At 35.1% G+C, this 22,162-nt stretch overlaps 1 protein-coding gene across 5 annotated transcripts in view; it reads left to right on the forward strand.

Moving 5' to 3' along the window:
- REV3L (REV3 like, DNA directed polymerase zeta catalytic subunit) overlaps nt 1–22,162 on the forward strand; it is a 175,596-nt gene that overhangs the window by 73,659 nt on the left and 79,775 nt on the right. For 2 of the 5 annotated variants that reach the window (XM_069598110.1, XM_069598108.1), the window contains 7 exons: nt 2,334–2,433; nt 8,735–8,829; nt 9,394–9,498; nt 10,481–10,565; nt 10,650–10,801; nt 17,567–17,668; nt 20,315–20,552. In XM_069598110.1, coding sequence (XP_069454211.1) covers nt 2,334–2,433; nt 8,735–8,829; nt 9,394–9,498; nt 10,481–10,565; nt 10,650–10,801; nt 17,567–17,668; nt 20,315–20,552 — 877 coding nt within the window. Of the gene's footprint in view, nt 1–2,333; nt 2,434–8,734; nt 8,830–9,393; nt 9,499–10,480; nt 10,566–10,649; nt 10,802–17,566; nt 17,687–20,314; nt 20,553–22,162 lie in introns of all 5 variants that reach the window. The other 3 variants (XM_069598105.1, XM_069598106.1, XM_069598109.1) reach the window with 2 other exon arrangements.

The following is a 22,162-nucleotide window of genomic DNA, read 5'->3' on the forward strand; positions in this document are numbered from 1 at the left end:
ATGAGTCAACTCTTCACATGAGGTGGCCAAAGTACTGGAGTTTCAGCTTTAGCATCAGTCCTTCCAAAGAACACCCAGGGCTGATCTCCTTCAGAATGGACTGGTTGGATCTCCTTGCAGTCCAAGGGACTCTCAAGAGTCTTCTCCAACACCACAGCTCAAAAGCATCAATTCTCCAGCGCTCAGCTTTCTTCACAGTCCAGCTCTCACATTCATACGTGACCACAGGAAAAACCATAGCCTTGACTAGACGGACCTTTGTTGGCAAAGTAATGTCTCTGCTTTTGAATATGCTATCTAGGTTGGTCATAACTTTCCTTCCAAGGAGTAAGCGTCTTTTAATTTCATGGCTGCAGTCACCATCTGCAGTGATTTTGGAGGGCCGCAAAAATAAAGTCTGACACTGTTTCCACTGTTTCCCCATCTATTTCCCAGGAAGTGATGGGACCAGATGCCATGATCTTCGCTTTCTGAATGTTGAGCTTTAAGCCAACTTTTTCAGTCTCCTCTTTCACTTTCATCAAGAGGCTTTAGTTCCTCTTCACTTTCTGCCATAAGGGTGGTGTCATCTGCATATCTGAGGTTACTGATATTTCTCCCGGCAATCTGGATTCCAGCTTGTGCTTCTTCCAGCCCAGTGTTTCTCATGATGTACTCTGCATATAAGTCAAATAAGTAGGGTGACAGGATACAGCCTTGACGTACTCCTTTTCCTATTTGGAACCAGTCTGTTGTTCCGTGTCCAGTTCTAACTGTTGCCTCCTGACCTGCATATAGGTTTCTCAAGAGGCAGGTCAGGTGGTCTGGTATTCCCATCTCTCTCAGAATTTTCCACAGTTGATTGTGATCCACACAGTCAAAGGCTTTGGCATAGTCAATAAAGCAGAAATAGATGTTTTTCTGGAATTCTCTTGCTTTTTCAGTGATCCAGCAGATGTTGGCAATTTGATCTCTGGTTCCTCTGCCTTTTCTAAAACCAGCTTGAACATCTGGAAGTTCACAATCTGACAGAATGTCGTCCCCTGGAGAAGGGAATGGCAAACCACTTCACTATTCTTGCCTTGAGAACCCCATTAACAGTATGAAAAAGCAAAATGATAGGATACTGAAAGAGGAGCTCCCCAGGTCGGTAGGTGCCCAATATGCTACTGGAGATCAGTGGAGAAATAACTCTAGAAAGAATGAAGGGATGGAGCCAAAGCAAAAACAGTACCCAGTTGTGGATGTGACTGGTGATAGAAGCAAGGTCCGATGCTGTAAAGAGCAATTTTGCATAGAAACCTGGAATGTCAGGTCCGTGAATCAAAGTAAATTGGAGTGGTCAAATAGGAGAAGGCAAGAGTGAACATCAACTTTCTAGGAATCAGCGAACTAAAATGGACTGGAATGGGTGAATTAACTCAGATGACTATTATATCTACTACTGTGGGCAGGACTCCCTTAGAAGAAATGGAGTAGCCATCATGGTCAACAAAAGAGTCCGAAATGCAGTACTTGGATGCAGTCTCAAAAACGACAGAATGATCTCTGTTCGTTTCCAAGGCAAACCATTCCTTATCACAGTAATCCAAGTCTATGCCCCAACCAGTAACGCTGAAGAAGCTGAAGTTGACCGGTTCTGTGAAGACCTACAAGACCTTTTAGAACTAACACCCCCCAAAGATGTCCTTTTCATTATACGGGACTGGAATGCAAATTCCTCTTAAGAGATGACAAAAAGATTGCTAAGATTTAGAGATCATTTTCAAAGCATGGCCCCTGGACTCTGTTTATGCATTTCGGATAACTAAGCAAAAGCATAGTTCTCTCCAACTCCTGGTCAAATTGTATTTGCATTTGCCCCAGCTTTCCACTCGCTGTTACTCCATTACTTTTGGAATGCATTATGTGTTTTCTTTTTATTCAAGGATTAGTGTTTAAAGTATGTTTTGAATTTTATCTGGAATCTGGTTTCCACTAGAATTTTAGTTGAGGCTCATACAGAATACCCTAGGAATTTAGATTAAAGTCTATAAAAATTCATAGTTTTTTTTTTTAATGAAGTTTTAAGCACACCTATTGCTATAGTGTGTTTAAATGTATCATACTTTTAATTCTAGTATGAAAGTATCGTGGCCATTTCTCTTTCATATCCATATATTGCAGATACTTTCCCCCCCACCTCTCTCCATTTGGAATCCTTACTCTCCGCTGTACAAATGCATTCCAGTATGTTAATGAATTTTTAGGATACAGTTTTAGGAACTAGTCATGTGGGTTGTATACTGATTTACCTAAAGAGTAATTATACGCAAGTTAAAAGTGGAACTTAACCCTTTTGACTTTATTTCTAGGTGATCCATTGCATCCAACTGGGTCTTGCAAGGATCGGCTACCAGGAAAAAATTCCCTTACTGGTACTTTATTTCGGTGGGAAGAAGGCGAAATACCAAGGTTAGTTAATGTTGTAAAGGAAAAGAAAACTTATTTACATATGTCCTACTCTATTCAGAAATCAGTGGTTAGCATAATTTAATTTTATAATTGTTTCTTTGTAAGTTTATAAAGCAAATCTCAACATGAGTATGTTACGTCGATCATAGATTTCAAAAATAATCTGTCAAAATAGGTTGAAAATATACCTAGTTATTCCGTAATTAATAAAAGGAATCTGAATGTAAGTTTTTATACTTCTCTCCAATATCTATCTTGTTTGTACATTCTAAATTGACATCCTACAGCTTGTCTAGTGGGCTTCCCTGGTGGCTCAGAGAGTAGAGAATCCACCTGCAATGCCGGAGACCTGGGTTTGATCCCTGGGTCAGGTAGATCCCCTGGAGAAGGGAATGGCTATGCACTCCAGTATTCTTGTGTGGAGAATCCCGTGGCCAGTGGAACCTGGTGGGCTGCAGTCCATGGGGTCGCAAAAAGTCAGACATGACTGAGTAACTAAGCACACACATGCACACGCACACACTTTGTCAAGCAAAAATCATATAAATAAAAGCAATTTAAAACCTAAATAGCAGGACTTCCCTGGTTGTCCAGTGATTAAGATTCCACACTTCCACTGCAGGGGGGGTTCCATTCCTGGTCAGGGAACTAAGATCCCATATGTTACATGGTACGGCAAATAAATATTTAAATCAGTAGGTAAACCAGTCAATCCTAAATGGAAAATATTTTTTAATAAAAATAACCCCTAAATGTTTCTGAATATTTGTGAGAAAAGTGGATTACTGTAGTGTATATGAATAATACAATTTGTGGTTTCTTTTGGCTATTTAGTATTTATTAATCTACAGAGAAGTAGAGGATTTTTGTTTTATACCAAAAAGTTGTTGCCCAAGCTTTCTTGATTCTTTTGTTGATTATTTGGGTATTGATGGGGTTGTGTGGTGTCTTCTTTTTCACTACTTATATGTCACCTGATAAGTTTTAAGCATTGTTTTTTGTTGTTTTTTTCTTTTTTTAATGAAGGATGCAAAGTAGAAGTATTCAGTTAAATGACTTTTTCAATTTCATGATAAAATGTGAATTTATTAATTGGTTGAAGATAAGCTGTCATAAGAATATTTGTTTAGAGCTTAATTTATATAGTTTAAGATAATAGCATGTTCTTCACCCAATTTCCATATTATAGAATTGCTTTGGCTTTTTAAGACCTAACATTAAGACTCATTAAATAATGATAGAAGTATGTTGATTTATGACCAATATTATGCCGGAATGAGACTTCAAAGCCTTCCAAGTGGACAGTGACTTGCCTTACCTCTGGATTCAGTTAGCAAATGTCAGGACATTTTGGTAAAGTCATACACGTATACATACATATGTACTTAGGGTCCTCAGATACAGCAGAATTGTTTTTATAATTGTGTTGAAATGGTATTAATTTTAGACAGAGTGTTATTTAACGCATCAAATTCAAGTTCTAATTAGTCCAGAACAAAGTGACCGACAGGCTGTTTTCTGTCTCGTTTTTGTGCCTGTTACATAGTTCCTCTGTCTCTCTGAAATTGGAACAAATAAGCTTAACCCAAAGATTTGACCTAGTCACTAGATCCCTTGGTTTTCCAAGTCCTATATTTAGTAAGTTGTTTTTTGCATGATCACCTCAAATCAAGGTTTATTTGTATTGGAAGCCTTTTTCAGCAAGCATGTTTCTAGTTAGGTCATAAGACTATATAGTAAAGCTTCACTGGTTAGGAGTTAGTTTAAAGAAACTCTGTGTATTATAATGAAAAATTTGAATTATTTTAAAAGCATAGATGAGCTTCCCTGGTGGCTCAGTGGTAAAGAATCTGCCTGCTGGTGCAGGAGACACAGGTTTGATCCCTGGGTTAGAAATATCCCCTGGAGAAGGAAACGACAACCCACTCTAGTTCTTGCCTGGAAAATCCCATGGACAGAGGAACCTGGTGAGCTGTAGTCCATGGGGTCACAGAGTTGGAAGTGACTGAGCATAGTACGGTACAGAGCAAAGATATGAAATGGCTAACTAGTGAAATTAGACAAGGTATTCAGAACTGGAATTTATAATAAATGTAGGTTAGCTATAACCTACATTTTTGTCCCATATTTTTAGGCTTCTTGTATTAAACATGAAAATCTATCATTTCATCAAATACAAATAACGAAACATCACAAACATTTTTGCCAAATCAGTACTCTTCAGTTTTATTAGTCTCATTTTTACCCCCATGTGAGCACGTTCTCTGGGTACCTTTTTTTTTTCTTTTAAACCCAAAATGTTTTATATTCCTTCGCAAGGAATTTCAAGGGCTGAAATTCCACAATTTCACAATATTATTTTGAATAATAATATTGATAACAATATCTGAATAATTTCACAATATTATTTCAAGGGCTGAAACAAATAGCAACAAACTCAATGAGATGAAAGTGCTGAGTTTGCAAGTCTACTAACCTTACCTGCTGTGGTGGTGGTGGTGTTGCTAAGTTGTGTCCAACTCTTGCAACCCTATGGACTGTAGCCCACGAGGCTCTTGTGTCCATGGGATTTCCCATGTGAGAATACTGGTGTGGGTTGCCATTTCCTTCTCCAGGGGATCTTCCTGACCCAGGGGTTGAACCCACATCTCCTGCACTGGCAGGCGGGTTCTTTTCCATTGAGCCACGAGGGAAGCCCTGCTGGCTCATTGTAAATCACTACACATCATGGACCTTCAGTCATTTGCCAGAGTGTTGAATTCACAAAGGTCGAATCTACTGCAGTAATCGCAACCTGGCTGCCCATCAGAATGATCTGAAGAGATTTTTTAAAATTACAGATGTCTGAGTTCTATCCTCAGTGACTATAATTTGTGGGTCTATTGTGTTAAGCTGTGAATAGAAATATTCAGAGAGGTACAGTTGCCTAATTACCATTGTATTATTTATCTACCTTTCATAATTAAAAGGAATGGCCTGCATGTATTTGCAGGTTCAAATTTATTTTAATTTTTTAAAAATTATTTCTAATTGGGGAATTATTGCTTTACAATATTATATTGGTCTCTTCCACATATAAACATGAATCATCCATAGTTAAACATATGTCCCCTCCCTCTTCAACCTCCTGCCCACCTCCAATCATATCCCACCCCTCTAGGTTTTTTTCCTATTTACTGAAAGCAGTTTTTTAATTTCTAAAAACTACTTCCTAAAAAATGATGCTGTTAAAGTGGTGCACTCACTATGCCAGCAAATTTGGAAAACTCAACAGTGGCCACAGGTTTGGAAAAGGTCAGTTTTCATTCCATTCCCAAAGAAGGGCAATGCCAAAGAATGTTCAAACTACTGCACAATTGCACTCAATTCACATGATAGCAAAGTAATGTTCAAAATCCTTCAAGCTAGGTCTCAACAGTATGTGAACCAAGAACTTCCAGATGTTCAAGCTGAATTTATTTAGAAAAGGCAGAGGAACCAGAGATCAAGTTGCCAGCATCCATTGAATCATAGAAAAAGCTAGAGAATTCCAGGAAAACATCTACCTTTGTTTCATTGACTATGCTAAAGCCTTTTACTCCATAGATCACAACAAACTGTGGAAAATTCTTAAAGAGATGGAAATACCAGACCACCTGACCTGCTTCCTGTGAAACCTTCATACAGGTCAAGAAGCAACAGTTAGAATCGGACATGAACAATGAACTAGTTCCACACTGGGAAAGGAGTACATCAAGGCTGTATGTTGTCACCCTGCTTATTTAACCTATATGCAGAGTACATCATGTGAAATGCTGGGCTGGATGAAGCACAAGCTGGAATCAAGATTGTGGGGAGAAATATCAATAACCTCAGATACGAGATGACACCACTTTTATGACAGAAAGCAAAGAAGAATTAAAGAGCCTCTTGATGAAGGTGAAAGAGGACAGTGAAAAAGCTGGCCTAAAACTCAACATTCTATAAACAAATGGCATTCAGTCCCATCACTTAACGGCAAATAGATGGGGAAACAGTGATAGACTTTATTTTCTTGGGCTCCAAAATCACTGTGGACGGAGACTGCAGCCATGAAATTAAAAGATTCTTGCTCTTTGAAGAAAAGCAATGACAAACCTAGACAGCATATTAAAAAGCAGACATTACTTCACCTACAAAGGTCCATACATGGTGTGCTTACTCAGTCATGTCCACCTCTTTGCGACCCCACGGACTATAGCCCACCAGGCTCCTCTCTGTCCATGGGGGTTCTCCAGGAAAGAATACTGAAGTGGCTTGCCACGCCCTTCTGCAGAGGTTCTTCCCAGCCCAGGAATTGAATCCAGGTCTCCCACATTGCAGGCAGATTCTTTACCGTCTGAGCCACCAGGGAAGCTTAGTCATGTATGGATGTGAGAGCTGGACAATAAAAAAGGCTGCGCGCTGAAGAATTGATGCCTTCGAACTGTGGTGCTGGAGAAGACTCTTGAGAGTCCCTTGGACTGCAAGGAGGTCAAACCAATCAATCCTAAAGAAAATCAACCCTGAATATTCATTGAAAGGACTAATGCTGAAGCTGAAGCTCCAGTACACCTGATAGGAAGAGCCAACTCATTGTAAAAGACCCTGGAAAAAATTGAGGGCAGGAGGAAAACAGGATGACAGAGGACAAGTTGGTTGGATGACATCACCGACTCAATGAGTTTGAGCAAACTCATTCACAGGGGAGGGTGAAGGGTAGGGAAGCCTGGCTTGCTTCAGTTCATGGGGTCACAAAGAGTCAGACAGATCTGAGTGACTGAACAGCAACAATATCCTTTCCCTAGTAACACCTCCTATTCTGAATGTCTGAAGTAGTTTTTAATAAGGGCAAGAAATAATTGTAAGTTTCTACTGTGAAGTTGCATTTTTAAATATTTCCTCCCTTTGTCACAAATCATCTACTGGAAAATTCACCCTTGGAATTTATAATTCTTTCAAAATTGTGGAACATTTTAATAAAAGGAGAAAACTATTGGCCAAAACTATTTTATCTGATACTTCATTTCATGGCATAACTTATTTTGTTAAATTAGACAAGTTGTATTGCTAATGACTTTTTCTGAAAGTTGAAGAGATGGATATACTGTGATAGTTTGACGAACATGTCCCTCCTCAGTGGTAAAAAGATATATGTGTCTTGTGTCTATATCTATATATGTGTATAGATAAATTGTAAAAATTCTTTGTTTTAACAAAGTAATCACTTACGTTCCATCAAAATTTATACCTATGGCTGATTCATGTGGAGGTTTGACAGAAAAGAACAGAAGTCTGTAGCAATTATCCTTCAAATAAATAAATAAATAAAATAAACTTATTTCTTAGGTATGGACATTGGAGAGTGAGTTTTGTTAATATGTTTCTCTTAAAACATGACCTTATGGTATCACTTCTTTTCCTAGCTATGATCCCAATACTGGACTTGGGTGGTTTCACAATTGTCATGTTAGGGAAAGTTCTAAAGCATTCCCCAGCTCAGTAGTAGTCGTTGAAGGCAGAGAGAACAGTATCACTTGCCCACTTTTCAATATGTTTATCTCCCCTCAACTCTTGTTATATATTTCTTCCTAATTTTTAAAAACTATCTTTTTTTAATTTTTAAAGGCCATCTTTTAATAATTGCTGAGATAGATGCCTCTGGGCAAGTAATTGCATGTGTGTATGGTTTTTGATGAGTCCCCTCTCTTGTCTCTCTATTGTCTTAACCCAGCTCACTCTGGATATGACCCACCTGCTGAACCATTGTATATTCCCTTTTACATACTTATATAATTTTATGTATTGTTTATTTTTGGCTGTGCTGGGTCGTTGTCGTTTCACGGGCTATCTCTAGTTGCAGATAGCTGGGGCTGCTCTCTAGTTACAGCTTCTCATCACAGTGGCTTCTCTTGTTGAGGAGCACAGGCTCTAGGGCCTGCGGGCTCAGCAGTTGTGGCTCCCAGGCTCTAGAGCACAGGCTCAGTAGTTGTGGTGCACGGGCTTAGTTGCCCCACAGCATGTGGGATCTTCCCAGAGCAGGGATTGAACTCGTGTCTCCTGCATTGGCAGGCAGGTTCTTTACCACTGAGCTACCAGGGAAGCTCTGTACATTCCTTTTATATAAAATATAATGAACCAAAGTATGTAAAATGATCCCAAAAAGATCTCTGTAGAGTTATCAATTGATAAATAGTCACTGGCTTTCCGGCTACCCCTTAAACATGAAAAATCATTTTAGAAAAATCTTAAGAAAATGTTCTCTTATGTAATTATTGTGTCTTTTGATACTTCTTTAATACAGCTCTTTAATACTGGAAGGTGTTGAACCACAAAGTACTTGTGAATTAGAAGTGGATGCTGTAGCTGCTGATATCTTAAATCGGTTGGACATTGAAGGTATATACACAGTTATTCTTAATGTATAGTTTTATTTTTAAAAATCCATGACCAAAGAATGGAAAAAGTATGGAAGAAAATATCACTAGGAAAGTGAAATTAAAGGAAAATGTAAAATATTATGAAGATTTTTTCTGTTCCCTGATGAGATAGTAATTTTTTCATTTATGCTTCATTCATATGAGTTTGTTTGTATAGACATAAACCTAAAGTAAGTGTGACACTAAATAGATAAATTAGCCATTATCAAATAATTTACTATGCTCTGCCTGCTAATTTTTTTATTTTCAGATTATGTACCAGGGAGGGGACTTTTGGGTCTGTTGACTATCATCAAATGTTTGAATCTTACTCACTTGCTGGGGTTTTAGGGAACTAGTAAGGAAACTAAAAAGGAAGTAATATAGTAAATGTAGGTTGGGATAATTTGTTTTATTACACAGAATAGGTAATTTTTTTCTTAAGGGGCGCATTTATTTTTTTTTAATGTATGGATTTCTCTTTTTTTTAAGCAAGAATTTTCACTTTGACCCTTGTCGTACTGAAGTATTATTGTGCTTACAGCTCAAATTGGTGGAAACCCTGGTCTACAGGCCATATGGGAAGATGAAAAGCAACGGCGAAGAAATAGAAATGAAACTTCTCAAATTAGTCAACCTGAATCGCAAGGTACAAGCCTAATAATACTGTGATGATATTTTTTTAGCTGGATATTTTAATGAAAAAGTACAAGCCATTGAATTTTTACCTTGACATTAGATTTTGCTTTTCAGACTACATTTAAATTTTCTACATATTTTTCTTCTATTCTCATTATTCTTCACATCCAAAGTGTCACTCATTGTCTCTCATAAGAAATTGACATCTTCTTGGCCTTGGTTTTCATTCTACCCTTTTCTCCTTTTTCATTCTCTAGTATATTTTAACCTTGGCATTTCCAAATGAGCTATAGAATACTTAGAGAAGAGCATGAATCCCAACTTAGAAACACTGTTTAGTTCATTAAGCTTTGAAAATGTAACCCATGAAATTCTGTCCCCAAATTATTTCTCTGGGTATGTCATAAATTCTGACTTTGATTAACTTGTACATCTCTGAAGAAAGTACTCATTTGATTTGTTACTAAACTTTGATACATTCAAAAAGAATTGGAAGAAAGTTTTTTTAATGCCATTGATACAACAAATTATTAAATAAAGGTAAAAGAAGAGAAGACAGTTTAAAAGGCAAATGTATTTGAAATACAGTAGTAAGCCTACACTAAAGTCCAATTAAAATTTGTGTTATAATCTCATGGACACTAAAAATCCTTTGATAAATTTTGAATGCCTTTTATGCCTTTTAAAATAGAAATATTTTATAAAGGGAAAATTTCTAGGTTCATGGTGTATGATAACATTTTTAGATAGAAAATAATGTTTTTGTTTTTAATTTATAGAACTTAATCTTGGAATGACTTTAAGTGCTTAATTTTATAGCTTCAGTAACAACCATTTCCTTTTTGTTTGATTTATAATAGGACTGTTTTTAGGTGGTGTTATATGTGTCAAGTATAGGAAATTGCTACCATTTAAAAAGGTACCCTAGGAAAAAGGAAACTATTTCATTCATTTGCTGCCTACATTTTTTAATGAATTTTTAAAATTCAAAGATCGCAGGTTTGTGCCAGCAACAGAAAGTGAAAAAAATTTTCAGAAGAGACTTCAGGAAATTCTCAAAGAGAACAATTTCTCTGTGTAAGTGGTTATTTATTATAGCTCTCAGAACTAATTTTATTGCTTTGTTATGTAGTTTGTTATAAAGGATATGTTTTAATTAAGCAGAACATTATCAGGATCTGTGGACTACAGCGATGGATCCCAGGAGTTCTCTGCTGAATTAACATTGCACTCTGAGGTTCTGTCTCCTGAAATTCTTCCGTGTACACCAGCTAATATGATAGAAGTCCACAAAGATGCAGAGTTGAGCAAAGGTAAGGGTTTTCCTGCAAGCATACAGAAAATACCATTATAGACATCCTGTGTATCTAGCACTGAGATATTAGTATTTAGTTGAGTTAGCTCATTTTTTTTTCCTAAGAACTAAATATCATTGATGTAGCAAAAACTTCTCTCATTCCTTTTTACCTTTTCTTAATCTCTGGAGGTAAGCATCATTCTAAAGTTTATACAAATTGTTAAACCATGTATGATTTTATATGTTCTTACATAAGAATGTCCACAACAAATACTATTATTTTAGGTTTTAAATTTTACATAAATGGTGTCCTACTTAGCATAGATTAAGCAGCTTGCATTTTTCATTCAACATTATATTTTTTAACAATTTAATTGAGGTATCATTTACATGACATAAAATTCGCTCATTTCAAGTGTATAATGCAGTGATTTATGATAAATTTACAGAGTTGTACTAACATCATCTCCGTAATTCGGTTTTAAAACAGTTCCTTCACCTCAGAAGACTCCAGCCCTAAGTAACCGCTAATCTACTTTCTTGTCTCTCAAGATTCATCTTTCCTGGGTGACTCATGTAAATGAAGTCATAAAATAAGTGACCTTTTGCACTTTTTTACTTAGCATAACATTTTTAGTGTTTCCCATGGTGTAGATCTCTATCAGTATTTCATTCCACTTTATCGCCTAATAGTATTGCCTTGTACTGATTTATTTTATTGATTCATTCATTAGGTGATGAATATTTGAGTTCTTTTCACTTTTGGGCCCTTAAGAATAATGCTGTTCTGAACGTTTATGTCTTTGTGTGGATATATATTTTTCTTGAGTGGATACCAAGGAAGAGAATTGTTGGGTCATTTGATAAATTTGTGTTTAACTTTTAATAAACGGCCAAACTGTTTTCCTAGGTGACTGCACTTTTACATTCCCATCAGCAGTATATGAGGGTTCCAGAGACCTTACATTCTCACTAACACTTGTTATTATCTGTCTTTTTTAATATAGCCATCCTAGTATGTGTGAAATGGCATCTCATTATGGTTTAGTTATCATTTCCCTCATTAATAATGATGTTGAGTATCTTTTGTGTCAGCAGTAATAGCTTTGACATCTGTTCTTGTTCTTACATGTTTGTAGGTCCCTCATTTTAGCTGCTGATGAGCACTCTTTTGTGAGACTGAAGTTTATCTGACTCTCTACAGCGCTTAGATGGCTTTCACTTTTGCAGTGTGGTTAGCAGTGTCACCTCTGTCACCTTGTGGCCACGTGCAGGAGTTTCTCTACAGAAAACATAAAAGTATAATTTGCCAAGTCTTAGGGTGTATGTATTATTAACCTCTACCTTAGATAGCATCTATTCTGTCAGGGTTTCTGCAATGCGGTTAGCTTTTACATGGTTGGTAGTTAAGAGTGTAATGAAAGTTTTACTCAGAAGTTATGTTTTTTATGCATACAGTTTTTCTAGGCAAGGGAGTCAGAATAGCAGGAGTAGAATTACCAACCTTCAGTAGGAAAGGAGGAGCCCTCTTTTCACTGCTGCATGGGCAGCAGAGGCACTCTTGACTGTATTAAACAGCAGCTAGAAATGAGCACCTACATCCATCTAGGGCTTCCTCCTTCCCTAACAGTTGCATCCTAGCATTGTGCCCTCTGACTCAGAGCAAGCTACACCCTCTCCCAAGTACTTTAATGGCAGCCTTTTGGATCAGAGCTCTACTTTGATTTGCTTTGTCTTAGCATCTGCTAGCCCCATCCTAATCAAAATGTACCCAGAATTTCCATACTACTATTTCCTGTGCATTTTTTTAATATCTACTATGACAGTGTCCAGCCACACTGAGCTGCCTGCCTGACTGAACAGTTTATTTCCTCGGGTACCAATTATTGATTTTGTTAGTATTCTCATTACAGAGTTGCATAAATTTTGTCTTACTGTTTAATTTTCCTTAAAAGCTCCATTTTAGTGCTCAGTTTTTCAGATTTTGAGGTATGTTAATAATAAAACTGTCACATTTTATTACAGAATTGCTCTATGAAATGATTATACCTAAGTTTATATTCCCACAGAATGTTAGAGCTTTTACTTCCCTACATCCTCAACAATATCTCATTTCTGAGATGCAGAAATTTTTTGCCATTCTCATTCTTTGGAATCTGAATAGTTTAATCTGCATTTCCTGATTACTGATATTTATAAGCATTGGGATCTATCTAAGAATTGCTTATTCATGTTCTTCACTCATTTTCTATTGCATCAATCATTTTCTTACTAATGTATAGAAATTCCTTGTATTTTCTAGATATCAAGCCCTTGTTAGTTATTTTATTGTAGAGATATTTTCTCTTTATCTAGACTTGAACTTTATTTTTAGTCTTTTTTTCCCATTTTCTTCCCTTTTTTAAAAAGCGTGTTTTATATGTCTTTTTAGCATTATATTTAAGATTTTTTTCCCCTCTACTGTTTGGTTTTTGTGCCTGATTTAAAGTCATTTCCTATCCCGCTGTAATGAAAATTTTCATCCTTAAGGTTTATGTGTGCTTACAGTTGGTTTTCCACATGTAGGTCTTCAGTTCATCCTACATTTTACTTGTGTACGTAGTAAGGATCTTACTGTATCTGTTTTTTCTAGGTATAAAGAGCTAGTTGTTCCAACACATTTATTGAAAAAAGTTTGTTTTCACTGAATTCCCCAACCTCAGTTGTGTTCTCCCATGTTAATATCATACCGTTGTAATTACTGTTGCTTTGTAAGTATGGATATGTATCAGGGGCAGATTTCTGAATAGCTTCAAAATTGTCTTAATGACTCTTGGATCTTTTAAAAAGCTCTCCCATGTTAATTATAAGATCAGATTGTCTTGTTTCGGAAAAGAACTTTGTTGAGATTTTATTGGAAAATTATTGAATTTATAGACCAATTTAGAAATATTTTAAATCTTTCTGTATGCCAAATTATCTCATTTATGAGAATGATATATTTCTCAGTTTATTTGGTCTTCTTCCTTGTCTTTCAGTAAAGCTTTGTGGGTTTTTTGGTAAAAGTATTTAATATCTTTTGTTAGATATATGCCATGTGCCTCATAATTGTTGCTGTTGTAAATTTATCTTTCAAAAATTACAACTTCTAATTGATGAATTAGGATCTTCACTGACCTTGTATGTCAGTCTTATATCCAACAACTTTTATTAGTGTTGATAATTTATATCTGTTTCATTGAATGTCCTGTGTAGAGTCATTATCAGAAAATAATTATTACTTCTCTTCCCATCCTTATATTTTTTTAATGTTTTAGTGCACTGCTTAAGAACTACAGTAATGTTAAGTAGAAATCATAAAAGCATTTTTCCTGGCTTTAAAGGGAATATTTTTGTATTTCATCATTAATTATGAAATTTACTACAGGATATTGGTAGATAAATTTTAATCAGTTTATTAAATAGCAATTAAATCTTCTATTTCTTGCTTGCTAAGGAAAATTTGAGTTTTTATTTTTTTTTTAATTTGAGTTTTTAAAAGCAAGAATGGATATTAAGTTTTACCAAATTTTTCTTTTTGAATTTATTGACACAATCAGTTTTTCTCTTTTACTCTGTTAATATGGTAGTTACAGTAATAACATATCTAATGTTAAACTGTCCTTGCCCTCCTGAAACAAATCCTTGTTTGTCATAATGTGTGTTTTCTTAAGCATTGCTGTATTTACTTTGCTAATAATTTTGTTTAGGGTTTTTTTTTTTTCTTCCAGGAATTGAGACATATTCATACTTTAATTCCATTAAATGCATTGTAGAGCTTTTCCTGTTTTTCACCTCTCCTTTCAAGAATTTTTATTGGATTGATATAGTCTATTTTTAGAGATTTGATACATCTCATCTGTAAAACCATTCAGACTTAAACAGGTTTTTTTGTGGCTTGATTTTTATGTGAGGGTGAGGGTAGTCAGGGCTTCCCTTGTGGCTCAGATGGTAAAGAATCTGCCTGCAAAGCATCAGACCCAGGTTTGATCCCTGGGTCAGGAAGATCCCCTGGAGAGGGAATGGCTACACTCCTGTATTCTTGCCTGGAGAATTCCATGGACAGAGGAGTCTAGAGTCCATGGGAGAAATAAAGGATGTGGATTTTAAACTATTAATTTATCTTCCTTAATTGTTACAGGTTTACTCAAGTTTTTTATTTGTTTGAATCCGAGTTTATATATTTTTCCTAAGAAACTACCCATTTAATCTGAGTTTTCCATATTTTTGGTATCAAGTTGCTCATAGTGTCCCTTTAATATCTTTTCTTTTACCTTTAGCACTTCTCCTTTTATTTCTAATGTAATTTATTTACTCTTTCTCTCTTTTGTTGGGATCATTCTTGTCAGTCTTATCTATTTTGTAATTAGTTTTAAAACCTGCTTTGTTTTCACTGATCTCAGTTAAGGGTTTTTTTTTTTTTTTGCTTTGGGATGACCTGTTTTTTTGTAGTTTTCTTCTTTGTTCTTTCAACTTGATTAAACACTCTAGCTATGTCCTGGGTTGAAAACATTGATTTTCAAGTCTGAATATCAGAAGCAGAAAAATAGTATCCACGTGGGGAACAGAGTAGTCCAGGTGGGGAACAGAGTGGTCCCTGTGGGGAAACGTGTGTGGGTTTATTTCTGAGCTCTGTATTCTGTTTCATTAATCCATATGTCTGTTCTTCTGCCAATATCATGCTGTTTTGATTACAGTAGTTTTGTAATATTGTCTGAAGTCTGGGTGAGTTATACCTCCTTTGTTTTTTTGTTTCTTCAGGATTGCTTTGGCAATTCTGGATCTTTTAGGAGATCCAGAATCTATATCCAAAGTATAAATTTTAGGCTTATTCTGGTTCTGAGAAAAAGTCATGGGTATTTTGATAGGTATTGCATTAAGTATATTGATTGCTTTGGGCTGCGTGACCATTTTAACAGATTTAATTTTTATAATCCAAGAGCATGGAATATCTTCCCATTTCTTTAATTTATCTTCAGTTTCCTTTATTAATGTTTTATAGTTTTCAGCATATAAATCTTTAACCTCCTTGGTGAGGTTTATTCCTAAGTATTTTACTTTTTAATGTGATTTTAAAAGGGACATTCGTTTACATTCTCTTTCTGATATTTTATTGTTAGTGTAAAGAAATGCAAGAAGTTTCTGTATGTTAATCTTGTATCCTCCTACCTTGCTGTGTTTTATCAGTTCTTGTAGTTTGTGTATAGAGTCTAGGGTTTACTATATATCATGTCATACCATCTACAGATAATGACAGTTTTACCTCTTCCTACCAATTTGAATACCTTTTCTTTTTCTTGTCTGATTGGTGTTGCTAGAACTTCCAATACTGTGTTGAAGGGAAGTGAGGGTCGGCATCCTTGTCTTGTTCCAAATTTTAGGTGGAAGGCTTTCAGCTTTTCACCATTGAGTACTATATTGGCTGTGTATGTGTCATAGATAGCTTTTAGTATGTTAAAGTATGTTTCCTCTATACTCACTTTTGTAAGGGTTTTAATCATGAAGGGATGTTGAATTTTATCAGATACTTTTTTCTGCATCTATTAAGATGATCATATGATTATTATCTTTTCTTTGCTTTTGATGTGGTAGATCATATTGACTGATTTATGTATGTTGAACCATACTTTAGACCCTGGGATGAATCTTATTGTTCATGGTATATGATCTTTCTAAGTGTTGTTGGATTCAGTTTTCTCATATTTTGTTTGTATATCTATATTCATCAAAGATACTGCCCGTAATTTTTGGGTTTTTTTGATAGTGTCTTGGTGTAGTTTTGGTATCAGGGTAGTGGTGGCTTCATAGCCTATCTTTGGAAGTGTTCCTTCCTCTTCAGTCTTCTGGAAGAGTTTGAGAAAAATTAGTATAAGTTCTTCTTTATATGGTTGGTAGAATTTGCCTGTGAAACCATCTGGTTCTGGACTTTTGTTTGTAAGGAGTTTTTTTGTTGTTGTTGTTGTTGTTTTTTAATTACATTTCTTTCTAGTGATTGGTTGGTCTGTTTAAGATCTATTTCTTCTAGATTCAGTTTTGGAGAGCTGTATGTTTCTACAAAGTTATCCATTTCTTCTAGATTTTCTAATTGTTCATGGTATTGTCTTACAGTTTTTTTGTTTCTGTGATATCAGTTGTGATTTCTCCTCTTTGATTTCTTACTTTATTTGGGTCTTCTCTCTTTTTTTCTTGGTGAGCCTGGCCAGAGGTTTGTCAATTTTGTTTACCCTTTCAAAGAACCAGCTGTTAGTTTCATTGTTTTGTTTTGTTTTCCTAGTTTTTTGAATCTCTCTCTGTTCCCTCCCTCATCTTTATTACCTCCTTCCTTCTGCTGACTTTAGGTTTTGTTTGTTCTTCTTTTTCCAGTTCTTTTGGGTAGTGGATTAGATTGCTTATTTCAACTTTTTTTTTTTTTCCCTTAAAGAAGGCCTATATCACTATGAACTTCCCTCTGAGAACTTGTTTTACAGATTTTAATGTGCAGTGACTTTATCAGGGTAATATAACTGTACAAACTGGATACTTGATTTAGTGAGGAGATTGTAAACATTTAGTGATCACAGTTTCAGGGTTTTGTTTTTTTATCTGTGTGGTTAGATTTCCTGTGGCTTTCATTAAGTTTATTATGTTTTTATTTAACATATCACTAACACTTCAAAATTTTAAATAGGTTTACATTGTAATGTTTTCTGATTTAAACAAATTGTAAGCAATTTCAGATTTAGGTCATTTACTTTAATGTTTTTGTATTCTTTGTCTTCTTAAGGTCACACTAGACCCAAAGTGGAGGAAGCTCTTATTAATGAAGAAGCGATTTTGAACCTCATGGAAAACAGTCAGACTTTTCAGCCTTTGACCCAGAGACTGAGTGAGTCAACAGTTTTCTGTAAGCAACTATTCTGTCATAAATTTTCAGTATGTTAAATCAACAAAAGTGCACATATCAGGTAGTATTTTTTCTTTTATTTGAAGAGGTTAAAGTTGCATGTTGAATAAATTCTTACTCAGTATAGAATGAAATCTTGCATTGAGAAGTGTAGTTTCTGTTTTTGTTTTCCATACAGCTTTTTCTGTTAAATAGTTAGAAAAGAAAATAATTCTTTTTTTCTTAACTTCACTTTGGTTGGAAGAGAACTGTATTGCTTTAAGGAGAAATGTGTTTATTTTGAATTAAAATTCTTCAAAGTTAAGTACATTAATAAAATACCATGATTGATTCTTTCTTAATAAGTCTCAGAAATTTCCCTGGACAACACCTTTCAAGCTATTAATTCTTGACTAGCATAGGATATAACAGTTATTTCTGAGTATCTTTACATTTCCATAAATGCATTTTCATTAATATTATAAGCCATTTACTAGATTTCATTTCAGTAATTTACTCTAAATTACTGATATCTTTTTCAGAAATGTTTTTAAATTTTCATTGCAAAAAGTGAAATATCACTGAACTTCCTGCATCTTGTTTTGCTTGGTAAAATGATTTTATGTTTCTTGCTCACTTTGTTTTTCCATTCTTACTATATCAAATGAGGTATAGCTTTAAATGTGATCCTACCCCTCCACAGTATCTTCTCTCTGTTATTTACATTTCATTTGAGTGGAAGATTAATTCATTGACTAGGGACAATATCAAAATTACTGTACACAGTCATATTTCAAGAACATTTTATATGGAGGTAGGTAACTTTTTTCTTCTTTAAATGAATGACATGACATATATAGAAAGAAATGCTCCAAAGACCACATCTAAAAATTAATTTGAAGTTTATAAATAAAATGTTTTATTTCTCTGAGTAAATAAATGTTACATGCCTAAATTATATTTTAGTTATAAAAAGACAGTTAAAGAAATTGAAAAAGAGGAAGGTGTATTCTTATTTCATCATACTAAGTAAATAAAATGTATCACCAGCTGATATAATTTTCACTTATCTAAAGTTGCAAAAAATGCAGTCTCAATGTTAGTCAAAGATCTGAGTCAAATATATATAAATCATTTGCTAATATTAACTTTTTAAAAAGTATGTCAGGAAAAATAGACTGCAATCTAGGTTTAAGAAATGGATTTTTGCCAAAATAGCCTCTATAAGCAAATATCTTGAATTTTGCCTTATATTTGGTAGCATGATGAACTAGTTTCTTCATTGTCAACAAAGAAAACCTGAAACTTTTCCCATTTACTAAACTATTATATTTTACAGAGAAAAAGGTTGTGTACTAGATTGGAACAGCCTCCTTCTTTATGATTTTTTTTAGATAATAACTTTAAATGGGATGCAATTCACATTTTGTAAAACTAACCTCTAACTTGTACAGTTCAGTGGTTGTCAGCATTTCATGTAGTTATGCAATCATTTTCACTCTCTGATCACAGAACATTTTTATCACTCTAAAAAAGAAACCCCATACCCATTTGTAGTTCCTTCTCTTCCCTCCTCTTAGCCTCTGGCAACTTCTAATCTAGAAGTTGCTAGATTTACCTATATAGGGCATTTCGTATAAATGGAATCATATAACCTTTGTTTCTGTATTCTTTTCACTAAGCATAATGTTTTTAAGGTATATATGTTTTCATGTTAAGGTATATATCAGTGCTTCATTTCTTTTTACTACTGAATAATGTTGTATCATATGGATATAAACCATATTTCATTTCTCTGTGCTTCAGTTGATGGATATTTGAGTTGTTTCCACTGTTTTGTCTATTGTGAGTAATGCAGCTATGATTATTCATGTATAGGTGTTCGTGTGGACACATGTTTTCACTTCTTTGGGGTATATACCTACGAATGGAATTACTGGGTCTCCTGGTAACTCTGTGTTTAACATTTTAATAAACTGCCAAACTTTTTTCCCCCAGAGCAGCTGCACCATTGTACAGTTTGACCAGCAGTATATGAGGGCTCCAATTTTTTCACATATTGTCAACACTTGTTATTATCTGTCTTTGATTTTAGCAAACCTAGTGCATATGATGTGATATCTCAGTGGTGGTCTTCAGGAAGTAATGCTATTAATCACTTGTAAAGCTCTCCTGTGTTTTTCAATTACAGGTTTTGTTTGGTTATCCTGTGAGCTAAGTAAATCTCAAATGAGGGATAAGGTGTTCACATGTTTCACTTAGCATTAATTCATATATTTTTTATATATTTATTATAATCATTTGTGATTATATTTCATTTAGTGCTCCTCAGCCTTACTTAAGCAGTAAGAGCTTGAGCAGCTTGTTAACATGCAAATTCCTGAGCCTTGCCTCAGAAATTCTAATTCAGTAGATGTGAGATGGTGTCTTAAGAATTTTCTTCTTAATTAGAACACAAAATCATTCTAGTACAGGTGGTCCAAGGGTCACACTTTGATGGAAGAACTATATCAATACATAAATCTCTGTACCAGCTGTATTCTTTCAGCATGTGCCAGCATATATGATTCTTAATGTTTTATATATAATTGATCTGAATTATTTAGAAAATTTAAGTTATTTGTTGGCGATGCTTTACTTGTTTTGTAGTGGACAGTAGTCCTGATGAGGCTCTGGTACATCTTCTTGCTGGTTTGGAAAATGACGGATATCACAGGGGAAGAAATAGGATGCCATCACCATGTCGTCCCTTTGGAAACAGTAAAAATCCTCAAAATAGCGATGATGAAGAAAATGAACCACAGATTGAAAAAGAAGAAATGGAGCTTAGTTTGGTAATGTCTCAGAGATGGGACAGCAATATTGAAGAACATTGTGCCAAAAAGAGGTAACTTTTTAGTTATTTCAGTTCCTTTAATTAATAACTTTCTGTCATTATCAGTGTTCTTTAATCAGAAATTCTTACTGTTATTCGTAATAAAAAGCACCTTAATAAACTAAATTGACTTAAATCTCTTTTAAATAGTGCCTTGTTTCTAATGTGGAATAAACTTCATATTCCAAGTGAAATGAACTTTTGGTACATTTAAAAAGATTAAACCTAACTTTTCCCCCATTATTACTGAGGTATAAGACATACATCACTGTATGAGTTTTTGATGTACAGCATAAAGATTTGATTTATGTATATTGTGAAATGATTACCACAGTAGTTTTAGTTATCATCTCGTAGATACGATAAAAAGAAATAGGGGATATGCGTATGGAATGCAGAAGGATGGCACTGATGAACCTGTTTGTAAGGAAGCAGTGGAGATGCAGACATAGAGAACGGACTTATGGATACAGTGGAGGAAGGAGAGAGTGGGAGGAATTGAGAGAATAACGTGGAAGTCTATACATTGCCATATGTAAAATAGATAGCAAGTGGGAATTTGCTGTGTTCCACCGGGAGCTCAACCCAGTGCTCTGTGACAACCTAGAGGGGTGGGCTGAGATAGGAGATGGGAGGGGTTCAGAAGTGAGGGGACATTTGTAGACCTGTGGGTGATTCATGTTGATGGATGGCAGAGGCCAACATAATATTGTAAAGCAATTATCGTCTAATACAAAGGAAACGAAACAAAAAATGGGGGATTATTTCCTTGTAATTTGAACTGTTATGATTTACCCTCTTAACTTTCATATATGTCATACAGTAATGGTAACTATAGTCACTGTGTTGTACATTACATTACCTAGTCTTATTTATCTTATAACTAGAAGTTTGTGTCTTTTGACCACCTTGCTTAAATTCATGCTCTCCCCATACACCTAACTTAGAAATCATCTGTTTATATACATAATATGTGTGTCCTAAATGGGACAAAATAGAAGTGCCTGCTTATCTCAGAAATTGAAAAAAGAAAGCCCACTTTCTGATATTTTGTTGTCAGTTGTATGGAGATGCAACAAATTTCTTTATATTAATTTTGTTCCCAGCAACTTTACCACATTCATTGATGAGCTCTAGTAGGTTTTGGTGGTGTCTCTAGGATTTTCTGTATGTAACATCACATCATCTGCATACACTGAGTTTTAATTCTTTTGCAATTTGAATTCTTTTTATTTTTCTTCTCTGATTGTTGTGGCTGAGACTTCCAAAACTATGTTGAATAAAAGTGTCAAGAGTGGGCATCCTTGTCTTGTTCCTGATCTTGGAGGAAATACTTTCAGCTTTTCATCATTGTGTATGGTATTAGGTGTGGGTTTGTCATGAATGGCTTGTATTACGTTGAGGTATGTTCCCTCTGGACTACAACAAACTCTGGAAAATTCTGAAAGAGATGGGAATACCAGACCACCTGACCTGCCTCTTGAGAAATCTGTATGCAGGTCAGGAAGCAACAGTTAGAACTGGACATGGAACAACAGACTGGTTCCAAATAGGAAAAGGAGTACGTCAAGGCTGTATCCTGTCACCCTGCTTATTTGACTTATATGCAGAGTACATCATGA

This window comes from Ovis canadensis, chromosome 8, assembly GCF_042477335.2.
Source record: "Ovis canadensis isolate MfBH-ARS-UI-01 breed Bighorn chromosome 8, ARS-UI_OviCan_v2, whole genome shotgun sequence".
Taxonomy (NCBI): Eukaryota; Metazoa; Chordata; class Mammalia; order Artiodactyla; family Bovidae; genus Ovis; species Ovis canadensis.